Source organism: Rana temporaria, chromosome 13 (genome assembly GCF_905171775.1).
Source record: "Rana temporaria chromosome 13, aRanTem1.1, whole genome shotgun sequence".
Taxonomy (NCBI): Eukaryota; Metazoa; Chordata; class Amphibia; order Anura; family Ranidae; genus Rana; species Rana temporaria.
Genome location: NC_053501.1, coordinates 97,510,319 through 97,526,712, shown reverse-complemented (window position 1 = coordinate 97,526,712; position 16,394 = coordinate 97,510,319). Strand labels below are relative to the sequence as shown.

At 44.2% G+C, this 16,394-nt stretch overlaps 1 protein-coding gene across 2 annotated transcripts in view; it reads left to right on the top strand.

Moving 5' to 3' along the window:
• Window positions 1–16,193, top strand: part of LOC120920573 (cubilin-like) — a 146,071-nt gene extending 129,878 nt beyond the window's left edge. The window contains exons 26-35 of one of the 2 annotated variants that reach the window (XM_040332720.1): window positions 7,798–7,932; window positions 8,019–8,136; window positions 8,615–8,790; window positions 8,871–8,952; window positions 9,051–9,178; window positions 10,515–10,630; window positions 11,575–11,800; window positions 12,930–13,048; window positions 14,394–14,604; window positions 15,758–16,193. In XM_040332720.1, the coding sequence (XP_040188654.1) occupies window positions 7,798–7,932; window positions 8,019–8,136; window positions 8,615–8,790; window positions 8,871–8,952; window positions 9,051–9,178; window positions 10,515–10,630; window positions 11,575–11,800; window positions 12,930–13,048; window positions 14,394–14,604; window positions 15,758–15,765 (1,319 nt within the window). In that variant the 3' untranslated portion in view covers window positions 15,766–16,193. Of the gene's footprint in view, window positions 1–7,797; window positions 7,933–8,018; window positions 8,137–8,614; window positions 8,791–8,870; window positions 8,953–9,050; window positions 9,179–10,514; window positions 10,703–11,574; window positions 11,801–12,929; window positions 13,049–14,393; window positions 14,605–15,757 lie in introns of those variants that run through there. The other variant, XM_040332719.1, reaches the window with a different exon arrangement.
• Window positions 16,194–16,394: the final 201 nt, after the last annotated feature.

Sequence of the window (16,394 nt, the reverse complement as noted above, 5' to 3'; positions counted from 1 at the left end):
ATGACTTCAGCTTAACAACTTTCTGACTGGATTAACGCACTGCGCCGTTTGTCTGGTTCCCCAGCGCTAGAGTTCTCTTTTTCCTTCTCCTGTCAGAAGCCATTTGTCATCCCCTCAGTTTCCTCTCTCTCACCCTCACACCGCACTTCGCGCGCTTTCCCTTGTGGAGGGGCGCGGCCGAGAGACGTTGTTCCTCGGCACGCCTCCCTGCACCTGACATCCTATCAGATCCAACGGCCGTAATCTCGCGAGATTACGGCCGCGTTCGTGAGGCGCGATTCCCTGCATCTCCTTCCACCTCAGAGCAACGGTCGGAAGGAGCAGGAGCGCGCTGGGGACTGGCTGTCTACTTTTCTTTCCCTCCACTGCCGCAGAACCTCAATCAGGACCGCAATCTCGGTCAGGTACCTCGGGCAGACTAGGGGGGGATCCGCTGGGCAATACTTGACCCTGCAACAGCCAAAACAAATTATAATTTTTAAAAGTGTCACTACTTGCCTGTCAGTGATTTATCCCTGACAGGGATTATTGGTACTAACATTCCAAATTTAGATATTATGGCTACCGAGGGCAATGGCTCAGGCCTGGGCAATGAAGTGGTGGATTTGGATGCATCGCATCTGTTATCCACAAATCTTATACAAGAACTCATTACCAAGTCCATTCAGGCGGCCTTGGCAGTTAATACAACAGGCTCTGTCTCAGTGCCATCCACTTCGGGGTGCCCCCCGACTAAAGGCAAAGCTGCCCAAAAACTTAAGCACTTGTCAGTGCATTTCGACTCCCCGGCAGGGGAAGTTTACAATGTGCCCCAAGCAGGATCCAATCCGACCTGCCACACCCCGCACATCCCAGACCACACTCGACCCTTGGGCCCCAAGGAGACAACAAAAGGGCATAGATCCGCCAGGCGGATTAAACCAGACTCATATGACACGTCCGAGGACGAGTCTGAAATGTCTGATGGAGCCGAATCCTCGGATTCACTCACAGACGATGAAGAGGATGCGGGGTTTACGGCGATCCACCATGACGCCAATAATGACTTGCCACAAAACGCCATTGTAGACTCCCAAGGGCAATCATTATTTAATCCGGACGAGATATCTCATCAGCGTTCGGGGGATTGGGCCCCACTCCCCCATGTGGCCCAATATCTGGAATTATGGACCAGACGGTCCTTGGATAGGGTCAACCGCAACAAGCTGCGGTCAGAATGTCCCAGACCACATGTGGCAAACAAAGTGGCTATCACCCCTGAGATAGACCCGGTTCTGCTCAAATATTTGACGAGATCCGGGAAATATGCAAAGAAAGGGATTGAAAGGTCCTTCAAGGTTATCCAGGATCGCATACTGGATATCCTTGGCCCCCTCACGAAAATACTAAATTTGGCAGAACAGGCGGCCTCATCAGCCCAACCTGTTGACCTCACACAACTCAGGGGCTGGGCCCAGCGCGCTATATGCCTGCTGGGCACAGCTAATACAACTTGCTCAGTGGAGCGCCGCCGCTCCATTCTGATGAAGCTGGACCCTCAACTCAGCCATCTGGCCGAGAATGAACCGGGACCATCGGCAGGAGGCCTTCTCTTCGGAGACGACCTCATTAAAAATATAAATAAATTTGTAAGTCTCTTTTCAAGCCTGGACAAGGCACAGTCATCACTGAGAAAGTCCCAACCCGGCCGGGTTTTTGGGAAGGCCGGTAGAGGCAGAGGGCGATCTACCGGCCGCTCTGTTCAATACAGGCCCTACTCGAGACCTGCCATCCAGCAGTACACTCCTGCTCCACAGCCGTACGCCATGCCGATGGCTCAACCCGCACCCTTTTTCCCCCCACGGGGACGTCCCTGGAGAGGACGCGGAGGACGTGGATTTCCAAGGTCTAGGCCACCGACCGGTGAGTTTTATTCCATCTTCAATTCCACATACACGGGTGGGGGGCAGACTGATGTATTTTTTCCATGCCTGGTCAAAAATTTCGACGGATTCTTGGATCCTATCGACGGTAACGGGTTATCGGATAGAATTCCTATCCCTACCGACCCTCAATGTAATACCCCCCCCTATCCATTTTTCGGCCCAAAACATGGAACTGATCGACAAGGAACTCAAAGAGCTCCTGGCCAAGGGAGCGGTCCAGGAAGTAGACCCCCTCTCCCCCGGTTTCATCAGCAACATCTTCCTGGTGAAGAAGAAAGACGGCGGCCATCGCCCTGTCATAAACCTGAGAGACCTCAACCAGCATGTGGCATACCGCCATTTCAAGATGGAGGGTATCCACCTGTTACGCGACCTCCTATGGCCAGGAGACTGGTTGATAAAAATAGATTTAAAAGACGCGTACCTCACGGTTCCTATGCACAACGAATCTCAGTCATTCCTAAAATTTCTGTGGCAGGACCGAATGTGGCAGTTCACCTGCCTCCCATTCGGCTTGTCATCAGCCCCTTGGTGCTTCACCAAACTCCTCAAGCCGGTAATTGCCGCCCTGAGGAGCAGGGGGGTACGCCTAATTATATACCTGGACGACATGCTGATCATGGCACGATCCAGAACATTAGCCTCTCTACACAGCCAATGGGCGGTATCCTTGTTGAGGGAACTCGGCTTCCTCATCAACTACAAGAAATCAGTCCTGGAACCCTCTCAAGAGATGGAGTTCCTAGGGTTTCTTGTGGATACCAACAAGGCTCTCCTTCTGTTACCGAAAGCGAAACTGGCTCTGATTCGCAAGGAAATCAGGGCCACATTACGCAAGGGTCAGGTCTCCCTTTGTTTGCTGGCTCGCATAGTAGGCCTATTATCGGCCTCTATCCAAGCCATCTTCCCAGCTCCTTTACACTATCGCGCCTTACAGAGACTAAAAACGCTCCACTTACGACAAGGGCTACGTTACGCGGACAAGGTCCCGTTAAGCCCGGACGCTATAGAGGAATTACAATGGTGGCTTCGCCACGCCATCCAGTGGAACGGCAGGACAATTTTCAACTCCTACCCGGAGGTGATCATAGAGTCAGACGCGAGTCGCCAGGGTTGGGGTGCCCGGTGCGGTCAAATCACCACCGGTGGGAAATGGTCCGTGGAGGAAACACACCTCCACATCAATGCCTTGGAACTTTTGGCTGCATACTTCGCGGTCAAAAGTTTCCTCCCTCATACCTCCAACAAATGTGTACTCCTACGCATGGACAATATTGCAGCAGTGCAATACGTCAATCGCTTAGGAGGCACGAAATCCAAGATCCTGGCGGATATCGCATCCGACTTTTGGCAGTTCTGCCTCTCCATCAATACCACCCCTATGGCGGAATACCTGCCAGGGATTTCCAACACCGTTGCAGACTGGAACTCACGCTACCTTACGGATTCCAGCGACTGGACGCTGGATCGTTCGGTGTTCTTGACGCTGCAAACTCTGTGGGGTCCTCTGCATACAGACCTGTTTGCCTCTCGCCTCAACCGGCAATTACCCCGCTTTTACAGTTGGAGGCCGGACCCAGAGGCATTGGCAGTGGATGCATTCCGACAATTTTGGGCGCGGGGGACACACTATGCGTTCCCCCCGTTCAACATGCTCACCAGGACGCTCCTTCAGGTGGCGACCCAGGTGGCGACGGTTGTGTTGATCACACCCTGGTGGCCGACACAACCGTGGTTCCCTCTTCTCCTGGGAATGGCGATCGACTTTCCCCGTCTACTCCCATTCTCACCTCATCTCCTATCGAACGCGACCCTGGGCTGTCATCCTCTGTTGAGAGATGGCAACCTCCCCCTGTTAGCGTGGTTGATCTCAGGCTCGGAGTCTCTGAGAACGCGTTTTCACAATCGGCTAGAGACCTCCTCGCCTTGGCCTGGGCCCCAGGGACTCGGTCGGCATACAGATCGGCCTGGACCCTGTGGGTTCGCTGGTGTGATCAACGGCAAATTGATGCCGTTCATGCACCTGTACCAGACGTAGTGAACTATTTAGCTGACACGTACGAGGCGGGCAAGTCTTATAGCTCTCTGAATGTATACAGGTCTGCCATCTCGGCCTATCATTGTCCGGTGGAAGCGGCACCGGTGGGTAAACACCCACTGATCTGCAGACTACTACGGGGGGTAAAATATAATCGCCCCCCCCGACCTAGATATCATTCCACATGGGATGTCTCCCAGGTGTTACGGCTCTTCACTTCTTGGGGGGAAAATGATATCCTCTCGTTGAAGAACCTTTCTATCAAGCTTTCTACCCTTTTATGCCTTATATCCATAAAACGGGTTTCAGATGTTAGGGCATTAGACATCTCCCGGCGTCATTTTTCACCGGAGGGTGTACGGTTCTCTGTGGTTCGCCGTACGAAAACAGGGATCCATACAGTGTTCTACCCCTTTTTTCCTGACCATCCACACATATGTGTGGTTCGGTGTTTGCAGCACTATGAAGCTCGGACGGCGACCCTAAGGTCAACAAACCAGAGTCAATTACTGGTTTCCTATGTGAAGCCGCATCTCCCAGTTTCCACGGCTTCATTGGCCAGGTGGGGGAGATCGGCCATGGAAATGGCCGGGATCGACACCTCGCTTTTCGGAGCTCATTCCACCAGGGGCGCTATGGCTACCAAAGTAGTCACCTCGGGGGGTTCCCTCGCGGACCTTCTACTGGCGGCGGACTGGTCGTCGGAAACGACTTTCAGACAGTATTACTTCCGACCCTCTAACCATGTCTCCTCCTCAATACTCTAATATATATATTGCATGTACTGTATTAGGTGGTTAGCTTTAAACATGCAAGATATGAAGCCTCCTGTCTGATATATAATTCGGGATTTTCCTAGTAAACATGACGGAAAATCTGAGTTATATGAGGACAGGAGGCGATTATCTTCCCACCCTACCCACCCCATCATGATATGTTTTATCTTTCAGGTTACTGATGGGTGGAGTCTACGCCTACGCGGACGTTGAGAAGCAATCCGGAGTTCCCGTATGACGATTCTCTGTTTTTTGTTCCAGTTGAACACTGTTCAGATCGCATAACCAACACCCAGGTGATGTTTGTTGCTACGGCCCGTTTGGCCCTGTTCTCACCATCGACGGAAGTTTTCCTCGATACCAGCGGGAAGAGATCCTCAAGGATAGACCTACGTGATGTTCCGTGATTATCCAGGATCGCATAAAGAAAGAGGAGGAGGAGATCCAGACAGCCCCTTATATAGACACTATGACAGGGGGGAGGGGCCCCCGGGGGCTGCTGGGTATTGTAGTCCTATGAAGAATTTTTTCTCTGTATTAAATGAATAGCTGTTACCATTTCTGCTATGAGCATTAAAAAGAAAGTTTAATGCAAGATAATCGCCTCCTGTCCTCATATAACTCAGATTTTCCGTCATGTTTACTAGGAAAATCCCGAATTATAATGCATAAAGTTATGAGTGTCAGGATCCTTTAAATCATGCACTGATGGACTAAACAATAGGGTGTGAGGAGAAATATGGCGTTATTGTCTTGGGGTACAAGATCTTTGAATGAGTCTTTAAAAATCACTATTTAATTTCTAAAAAGACTGATGGGTTATTTTTATTCACTTCTACCATTGCAGTGAAACTTGTGAGATAGAGAGGTTGATGTATTAAAGGCAAATAGACTGTTCACTTTCCAAACTTTGGAAATTGCACTTTGTTTGGGAATTTAGTAGAATATCGCAAGCAATAACTCTAGTAAAACTGTGTATTCTTCTGTTGTAATTTCTAGTTCTAAATCTACAATTAAAGCTGAACTCCAGGTAGATAAAAAAATATATATAAATTATTGCAGCTCTGTATTCCTTACTATATCTTAATTGTACTCTTTTAACCCCTTCCCGACCGCCGCATGTACATATACGTCGGCAGAATGGCACGTACAGGCACATTGGCGTACCTGTACGTCTCTGCCTAGACGTGGGTGGGGGGTCCGATCGGGACCCCCCCCGCGACTTGCGGCGGTCGGGTCCCCTCGGGGAGCGATCCGGGACGACGGCGCGGCTATTTGTTTATAGCCGCTCCGTCGCGATCGCTCCCCGGAGCTGAAGAACGGGGAGAGCCGTATGTAAACACGGCTTCCCCGTGCTTCACTATGGCGCTGCATCGATCGAGTGATCCCTTTATAGGGGAGACTCGATCGATGACGTCATTCCTACAGCCACACCCCCCTACAGTTGTAAACACACACTAAGGCAGTGTTTCTCAATTCCAGTCCTCAGGCCCCCCCCCCCCCAACAGGTCAGGTTTTCAGGATTTCCCTCAGATGAAAAGGCTGTGGTGATTACTAAGGCAGTGAAACTGATCAAATCACCTGTGCAAAATAATGGAAATATTGAAAACCTGACCTGTTGGGGGGGCCTGAGGACTGGAATTGAGAAACACTGCACTAAGGGAACACTAACTCCTACAGCGCCCCCTGTGGTTAACTCCCTAACTGCAACTGTCATTTTCACAGTAAACAATGCAATTTAAATGCATTTTTTGCTGTGAAAATGACAATGGTCCCAAAAATGTGTCAAAATTGTCCGAAGTGTCCGCCATAATGTCGCAGTCACGAAAAAAATCGCTGATCGCCGCCATTAGTAGTAAAAATTTTTTTTTTATAAAAATGCAATAAAACTATCCCCTATTTTGTAAACGCTATAAATTTTGCGCAAACCAATCGATAAACACTTATTGCGATTTTTTTTACCAAAAATAGGTAGAAGAATACGTATCGGCCTAAACTGAGGAAAAAAAATGTATATATGTTTTTGGGGGATATTTATTATAGCAAAAAGTAAAAAATATTGCATTTTTTTCAAAATTGTCGCTCTATTTTGTTTTATAGCGCAAAAAATAAAAACCGCAGAGGTGATCAAATACCACCAAAAGAAAGCTCTATTTGTGGGGAAAAAAAGACGCCAATTTTGTTTGGGAGCCACGTCGCACGACCGCGCAATTGTCTGTTAAAGCGACGCAGTCCCGAACTGTAAAAACACCTTGGGTCTTTAGGCAGCATTATGGTCCGGGGCTTAAGTGGTTAAATACAAGTGATGTAAGTACCTTCATTGTAGAGATCAGACTAGAGGTGGGAGAAGAAGCACAAGGAGTATGTTAGCTGTACTGTAGTGAGTGCTCCATTGTAGTAGGAGGAGAGAGCAGAGTGACAGAGACATGAGACTATCATACCTGTAAGTGTTACTTCACTGCAGCAGAGCAAAATCAGGTCTCCTCCCTGACAAACAGGGCTGTGTGGAATCAGGTGCTTACAGATTAGCTAGTTAGTTTGTTTTGGTTGCCCAGTGGGAAGGGGTTCAGCTAAGCTTAGCATCTTCCCGGGCATTTCTAAGTTCTGCCCCCCATAGTAGGACGGCTCTACTCGGGGGCTTGCTTTCTGCTGTGTCCTGCATGGGAAGATTCAAGAGTCCAACTTCACTGCAGCAGAGCAAAATCAGGTCTCCTCCCCTGCCAAACAGGGCTGTGCTGGGTCACAGAACTGAGTAAAGCTGGGAATTTGGACTGCATGGAAATATCTAACATGTTTCTCCAGATGCACAGATTCCAACTGTGCCTATTCTATTCTGTTTTATACCCCAACACTGTACTATACTGCATCATGATTAGATGCAGCCGCTGTTAGTTCTAAAACTTTCTGTTTGGATCCATCCATTTTTCAATCAAAAGATGTCAGATGAGAGGGGAATGATAGAGACACCCACATAGCAAAGTTCAGCCAGTTCACAGTGTATGAGCAGCTTAAATGCAATGCATTTTAGTGTATTAACTATAATTTTCTGTATTTTCAGATAGCAAAACACCCATGTATGGAGGCGATGTGCTGGTACAGAATGAGCGCAGTGCCATGAACTGTCCTTCTTGCCTTTGGCCTAAAAGTGATAGTGGTAGTGTTCTTGTTCCCTACACCATAGATTCCAGCTACAGTGAGTTCCCTCTATTTTCTCTTGCATTGAAGTATTTATTGCTATTTGTTATTTGTAGAAACCCAACCTTCTATCTCTGTTTCCAGGTGCCAGTGACCTGAACAGTATTGTGCTCGCCATGGCCGAGTTTGAAACATTGACTTGTGTGAGGTTTGTGCCTCTTACAACAGAAGATGATTACATCAACATCACTCCTGGTGATGGGTAAGGTTGTCTATTGTTTATCATAGTTCTTCACAGTAGGGAGCATCTAAAACATAAACACCTTAGACTTTACGGCACCTATTTGTGCATGATGGATTCTCTTTTGAATTTCCTCCAAAAAAAAATGAAAATACATGTGACAGTCACAAGCCAACAACAAGGTGCTTCTTGGTTGTCTATTTTTTTTGTGTACCTAGCAGAAATAGCACAGGGACATAAGATATTTATCCTGGCGCTGCTAACATTGAGTATATAGTAGAAAAATGGAAGTGACCTAGAGGGAGTGGGGCTTAGTGTCAACAGACTCAATGGATTCCACTTAAAATTTCACAATGAAAATAAAACCAGCACAAACAGATATTGATTGTTTTCTTTCTGTAGTTCAGATTCAATCATTGTTTCTATTAAAACTATTGTCTTAGGCTCCCACATGGTATTAAAGCATAACTCCTTTGAACTGTATATCTACAATTTCTAGCTGTTACTCATATCTTGGAAGAACTGGTGGAAGCCAGACAGTTTCATTGGGTGGAGGCTGCATCTACAGGGGTATTATACAACATGAACTAGAACATGCCCTGGGCTTCTACCATGAGCATGTAAGAAGTGACCGTGACAATTATGTTGACATCAATTTCCAGTATATCCCTAAAGGTACTGCAGACATTTACACAAAGCAAATTCAGTCATGTTTTCAAAGAAGAGACATTACCACTGCTTTTTTGTTGTTACAGGAAAATTGGGTAATTTTGCTAAAGCGGACACCAATAACCTGGGCAGTCCATATGATTACGGTTCAGTGATGCATTATGATGCGTAAGTCATGGCTTTTGTGTTAGCTGGTGAATTACCGATAAACTATAGAATATTTTAATGGTAATATGTCGATTTTTTCTCTATTCAACATTTTCCAGCTATGCATTCACCAACACTTCAAACAAACCCACAATCGTCCCCAAGCCTGACCCCAATGTGCCTATTGGGCAGACAATTGGACTGAGCCTCTTGGATGTCACTAAAATTAACCGACTTTATCAATGCAGTAAGTTTCTGTACATTCCAATTTCATGGGTTAAAAACATTAGAAATTATACTTTTTTATGATTGCATTTTAAGTGAATTTTTACAGTTTTGAAAAATTTTGACAAAAAACCCCCACAAAGGGCCAGATTCAGAGAGAGAGAGATACGACGGTGTATCTCCTGATACGCCATCGTATCTGTGTCTTACACTGGTCGTATTTATGCGCCTGATTCATAGAATCAGTTACGCATAGATATGACTAAGATCCGACAGGTGTAACTGTGTTACACCGTCGGATCTTATCTGCAATTTAAAAATGGCGCGGGGGGCGTTCCCGCTGATTTACGATGAGAAATATGTAAATCAGCGAGATACGCCAATTCACGAAAGTACGCGGACCCGACGCAGTGTTGTTACGACGTTTCCGTAGCGGCTTTCCCGGCGTATACTTACCCCTGCTTCTACGAGGCGCAGCCAATGTTAAGTATAGCCGTCGTTCCCGCATCGATTTTGAATTTTTTTACATCGTTTGCGTAAGTCGTTCTGGAATATGGATGGACGTCGTTTACGTAAGCGTCGAAACCACTGACGTCCTAGCAACGTCAGTGGGAGTAATGCACGCCGGGAAAATTCACGGACTGCGCATGCTCATTTAAATCGGCGCAGGGACGTGCCTGATTTGAATAGTACACTCCCCCTAGCCGCGGAATTTGAATTCCGCCGGGGGATTTACGATCCGCCGCCGCAAGAATGGAGGTAAGTGGTTTGTGAATTACCCACTTGCCTCTCAAACTTGCGGCAGCGTATCTTAAATCACATAGATCACGCAGATCTGCTGAGCTGCTGATCTATGTGAATCTAGCCCAAAATGTGCACTTTTGTGTCTGGCCCCTACTATGGGTGTACACAATAAATAATGTACACATATGTGGTATCCCTATGCATCTCAAATTCAATTTGGGTTATTTATTTATTGTCATTTAAGAACGATATAGCTAGATTAAAAAAAAATTATATTGCTTACAATTTGGCCAGTTTTCATTGAAAAAAAGTTAAATATCAGGAAATGTAGTTTTTACCATGAAATGAAGGCTCAATTTGCCCTGAACAAACAAAGTATAATACAAAAGATGTGACACGGCATTGAGGCAATAAGGATCTTTTATCTTCAATGTAAAGGGGTTAAACTCAAGGTTCATTTGATTTTAAGTTCAAAATTCCAGCAGTTTTAATCTAATAGAAGGTTAATACCCCTTCCCCTGTTTCCGACCAATATATTATTAATATTATTATTATTATCAGTCTATTCCTCCAATAACTAAATATAATTTATATGTCTATTTCTCCCTTCTCAGGTGTCTGTGCGACTTTGCTTAATAATAAGACAGGAATTTTGACTTCTGACAACTATCCCTCTGCTTATCCTAATAATGGTGACTGCGTTTGGTTGATCAGAGTTCCATCAGGGAAGGTGAGGAGACAGAAATGTAGAGATGCAAAATGTGACCCTAAATGTCTAGCAACCTAGCTGTGAAAATGAACTGCCATCTGAAGATTGTTTTGTACACCACCTACATTTTACATTCATAAAAATAGAGACTTGACTAGTTTAGAGCCACGCAATAGGTCCAAATACTCCCTACCTGAACATCACACTTTTGTACCTTTGTACATTGAAGTGGAGCCATTGCGGTGGTTTGACTTTATGGCTGAGACAGGGGTATAGAGAAGGTTGTTTAAGATGTAAATGCCTCTAAACCTCATACTCTGCTTCAACCACCAATTGCTCCATATGTTGGAATAATACTTCCCTTCATTATGGCCCACTTCATTGCTGGAAGCAACTCTGATGTGCCAGATTTCTTTTACCCCACATCTGATGGTGAGGTCATTGTAGGAATGGGGGTTTAGCAGGAACAAAGGGGGTTTTGGATTAATTTGTGGCTCTGGTTCTTACAAGTATGTTACCAATAGTAACAGTATTGCAATATCCACAGTCCCAGGTTTCTTTGACTTAACTCAATATAGCATAAAACGAAAGACTTCTGTTAAAAAAATTCTTCCCCCCCCCCCCCAAATGTGTCTTGTTTAAACTTATTGGTTTCCCTAAACAAACCACAAGCAACAAATAATCAGAGGGAGCAGAAGAGTTCTGTTAACTGGAAAATCAATGGAAAATACACACATGTTTCAAGAAATATCGTAGATAGAAATGTCTATAGCTGCAAGATATTTTAACAGAAATTAGAATCCTACATATTCTTGTGTTTTTTTTTCTCTGAAGGACTGTTCAAGCATTAATATAGCAATTGATTGCATCATATTGGAATTACATATTAACCCAGTTTGCAGTTACAAGTATGGGAAGTTTGGGGTTTACTGTAGATAATACATTTTCCTTGTGTCACTTTTTAGGCTTCAGTGAAATTCAGTACCTTTAATATCCAATCCACTCCTAACTGTGACTCAGACTACATGAGGATCTATGACGGTCCCTCTAAGAACTCTCCTGTGTTGTTGGATAAAATATGCGGAAGTCAAACCATCCCTCCAATCATCGCTTCCACAAGCCAGATGCTGGTCCAGTTTGTCAGTGACGGTGCTGTTTCTGGGGTCGGCTTCCAAGCTTCATATAGCTCAGGTATGCTGATTTATTTTATTGGTAAAGAAAAATACTGAAGAATCATAGATACAGAGGAGATCCCTCCCAAGGAGGAACTATTGGCACAACAGTTTGATGCCATATAACCTCTGTTTGCAACCTTTGAGGTAATCCATGCAGTTTCTTAGTATATACAATTACATTTTCCAGTTAGATTGTTCAATGTGTATGTTGGTCAACTTTAAGAGTGATAACAATTACCTCTATGGCTTATTTTGGATCAGATACTGTATAAATTCTTCTTTCTTGTGGTATATCTCTGCTGTCTGCCCTTCTGCGAAACTAAGAAGTTGTTAAATTCCTATGGACTTCTTTGCGGTTGACAATATCATCCAAAATTCTCCAGTGTGGAGTGCAGTGACCAGACTTTCTTTTCCCCAGCACTGCATTGGTTAAATGCTTGCTTTGCTTAGGGCAGATTGGCAAAGTTCAAAAAATTACCCTGGCAGCCGGTGGTCATCTATGCTCTCCAATGTCCCAGTATGTGGGCGAGCCCTCAACAAGTTCATGTACAATGCATGACTGCTGATCCTGTGTTGTATTTGATGACATCTGAGAGTCTAAAGCCAGGAGAATGGCAACAAGAAGCAGCTTCAGGGACCAGTAGTACAGCATGGAGGAAGCCTGTGGGAGGGATAAATAAGATAAGCATTTCAACTTATGTATCACCTTCTAGACTAAAGATGCTTGTAACCCAAGCAGTGCAGTGGGGGGAACAATATGGATAGATTTTACAGCATCTGTACTTATACCATTTAGGACAAAATAATAGGTTTGTATGGAAGCCCACCCACCTCCACTACAGTTATTTATTTTCATAGGACACTCCTGTTTTCTCACCAGTGCTCTGTGAAACACTTCTGGGTAAGGCAGAACGTGTGACTCTCTCCCATTCCTGCCCTGAAGCAGCATTTGGTGCCTGTGTAGGCCATCTCTACATCTGAGCTCTTCATTGAGGGTTGGAGAGTGGGGTCCTAGCCTAAGAGGAACTTGGAACTTCGAAAAGGGAGGATGAACTATGTATATACAGTATACACATAAACATAAAATGATGTCATATACTATTATAAATCTCCTTACTATATTGATTATATCGATATTCTTACAGTGAAGTGTGGAGGAACCTTCTTTAACTCTCAAGGCAGCTTCACATCTCCGGGATACCCAGGGAACTACAGTCCAAACATGGATTGTAACTTCACCATCACAGCTCCTGTTGGAAATAAGGTAAAACAAGATGCCTTCATAATTCTCCCTAATTATTGGACTTCCTTATTCTCTAAAATTGTCACACAAATAAAATGTAATGTTGTACAGACTCATTACAATCTGAATGTACAACCCCCTTTGAATTTACCAGTGTTCACCAGGGCCTACCTGATTAAATAGAAACGGAATGTATTGTTTAGGGCATTACAATACATGTCTGATGGCAAATCTAATGTAGATTTCTCTAAGATTATCTACCACCAAGACGTTCTGGATCTTTTCCCAGTGATGACAGGAAGTGTTGGTGGTAATTTGTGAAGCTGGCTGAGAACTGGTGGTGTGACATTTGTAAGTGGTTTATAAAGATTTACTTGACTTTGCAGCACTGGACTCATTTCTGCCATCCTGATTGGGAGTAACAGGAGCACAGGGGAGAGGAAGGGAGGGGGCTGATCAGTTTCTTGAGTCTATTGTAGACCGGTGAATGACAAAGAAATCAGCCAGTAATGTAGGAGGAGCACAGAAGATATCCCAGCTCTGGATTTTTCCTTCCTTGTCCGGAAATTGTAGATTGGTGACCATTACACCGCAGGAATAGAAAGGACTTCCTTTTTCCAACAAGATTCCTAAGCACTGCCTTTTATGTGCAGTATCACCCCTAAAGTGACATAAAACTCTTAAAACAAACAATTTATTTTTTTCATATTAGCAATCACTAGATGTGGTGGCTGCATCCTTTTTCTTTGGCGTTTCCTCATTTTCACCTGGTGATCTGACCAGTAACACTCCTCCTGTATTAGTGAGACTCTACTCTGGATGAATGAGAACAAGAGGCACAACAATCAGCATCAACCTCAGGTTGGGGGAGGGGAGCGTTAAATGTATTAGCAGATTTAAATACACTAACACGTTGAATTTAAATTCCAGCTCACATTTTATAATCAGTTACAGCATTTTTTTCCCTCCTTTTGGGATAAAGGTTTTACGTGAATAAATAAAGCTGGTCATTTTAAGCACCCCTGCCAGTGTTGAATGATTTGGCTTATCCATGTAAACTGATACATTCTGCTGGATAGCTTGTGCTTTTGCAAAACAACAGGTATGCTGGCTGGTTTACTAAATGAACATAGAAGAAAGCCTACAAAAGAAAACAAAAGCAGCCATCACATGTAAGAATTGGTAAACTGCAATATAATAAATGTTTGCTCTTGGGTTTAATGTGGTTTAATGTCAAATATTATTTCAGGTAGACTGTAACATCAATAAATTGTAAGAAACGAAATTCACTCACTTTCATCAAATGATTTGTTTGTTGTATGAACACAACACTGTCATGTTAGTGATAATTGTATTTCTTTTTCAGATTGCTCTGACCATAAGTGACTTCCATTTAGAGTCTGCCATTATGTGTATGTACGACTATCTAACACTCTTCATGGATGGTACACAAATGGGTCCATTCTGTGGGGATCGCACCATCCCTGTGTATTACTCCAAAGGCAACTCTATGGTTCTCGTATTCCACAGTGACAAGTCTACCCAGGCAAAGGGCTTCCAAGTCTCTTACACCTTCTGTGAGTAGCTCAGTTCTATCTGCGTATATATAATATCAGCAATGGAGGTTATAAGATAATAGAGGTCACTTTTTTTGTAAAACGCAGTGAGCTTAATGAAAAAACATATTGCATAAAGAAATGTAACACTGCTGTGGTGTAAGAAAAGATTTAATTGCAGGATCTCCGGTTAGATACAAAGCTAAATCATCTTCAATTACAACTATGAAGTACAGAACTGATGCTAGACTTTCCTATTAGATGACCCAGCAAGCACTGAAAATTAGAAACAGCATACAGTATATTGAATGTTTATATGTAAAAAAAAGATTTCCTACAAAAAAAAACAATACAAAAGAAACAAAAATACAATTGACCAAAACCCTCTATAGTCCTCCTTTAAAGCGGAGCTCCACCTCAAAGTGGAACTCCGGCTCATCGGAACCCTCCCCCCCTCCGGTGTCAATTTGACACCTTTCAGGGGGGAGGGGGTGCAGATACCTGTCTAAAGACAGCTATTTGCACCCACTTCCGGCCACACAGTCTGCGGGTAGACTGTCAGATCCCGTGCCCCCCCCCCCCATTGTTTTCTGGGAAACACTCGGCTCCCAGAACAAAGTGGGAGCCAGTCAGCACGGCGCAGCGCGACTCGCGCATGCGCCGTTGGGAACCGGGCAGTGAAGCCGGATCGCTTCACTTCCTGGTTCCCTCACCAAGGATGGCGGGGGGTCAACAGAGTGACGAGGGATCGCTCGTCCTCTGCTGCGGACGGCGCTGGACTCCAGGACAGGTAAGTGTGCTGATATTAAAAGTCAGCAGCTGCAGTATTTGAAGCTGCTGGCTTTTAATTTTTTTTTTTCAGCGGACATCCGCTTTAAGCAGACATGATATTCACATGACCTCTAGTGATATTAAAATCTGTTAATAAAATTCAGCGTATCAAAATAAAGACCAACAAGCAATCAACCAACAATGTTCAAAAAATCATCGTTTATTGTATGGGCAGATTCTTTTTGAGTATACACCATTGATACTGGATATACAAATCCATGTAAATGTATTTCTGTTATGTTTTTTTGTTATAGATCAATGAGAAAGTATGAAAGAATAAGGGCTAGGTATTATTTAAATATGGTTTTATTATTTGCTGACATTTACTTCTCTTTGATTACAGTTCAATAAATGAGCAACTGATGTCACAAAGAGAAAATCTACCGGTTCTGGAAGGAAGGCGACATCACTACAGGACACAATGGGAATTTGATGGAACACGTATAGAAAAGTTCACACATTTGTAAACATATATATAATGATTAAATGTACATCGGATCATGCTATTGTTTGCAATTACATTTAAAAATACAAAATAATATTTCTGAATTGTTTTCCCATTTGATTGGTATTTTGATTGGCTTGGTTAAGAATAGGGGAGCTAATTTTGGCGTCCTTTGGTTTCATGGTGGTTTACATGTATCCTATAGTGATAATTATTATTTCTTTATCTTTCCCTTTCCCTACTTATTATTTTGAGGGCGCGATTGGAATATATATGACAGTCTGATCTGATGTTTTCCTTTCCTTTTTCAAAATAAACTATATTAAAGAATGAATCCATCTCTGTTATTATTTCCGAGTGACATTGTTTCTGATTCCTCAGCGTGACCTAAAGTGAGCATTGCAGTAAAATTAAGTCAATTTATTAGTTTCAGCCCATTCCCCTGTGAAATGCACTGCCCAGGGGCGTACCTACAGGGGTTGCATGGGTAGCCATTGCGACCTGGCCCCATGGGGATACCAGGAGGTCCACACAG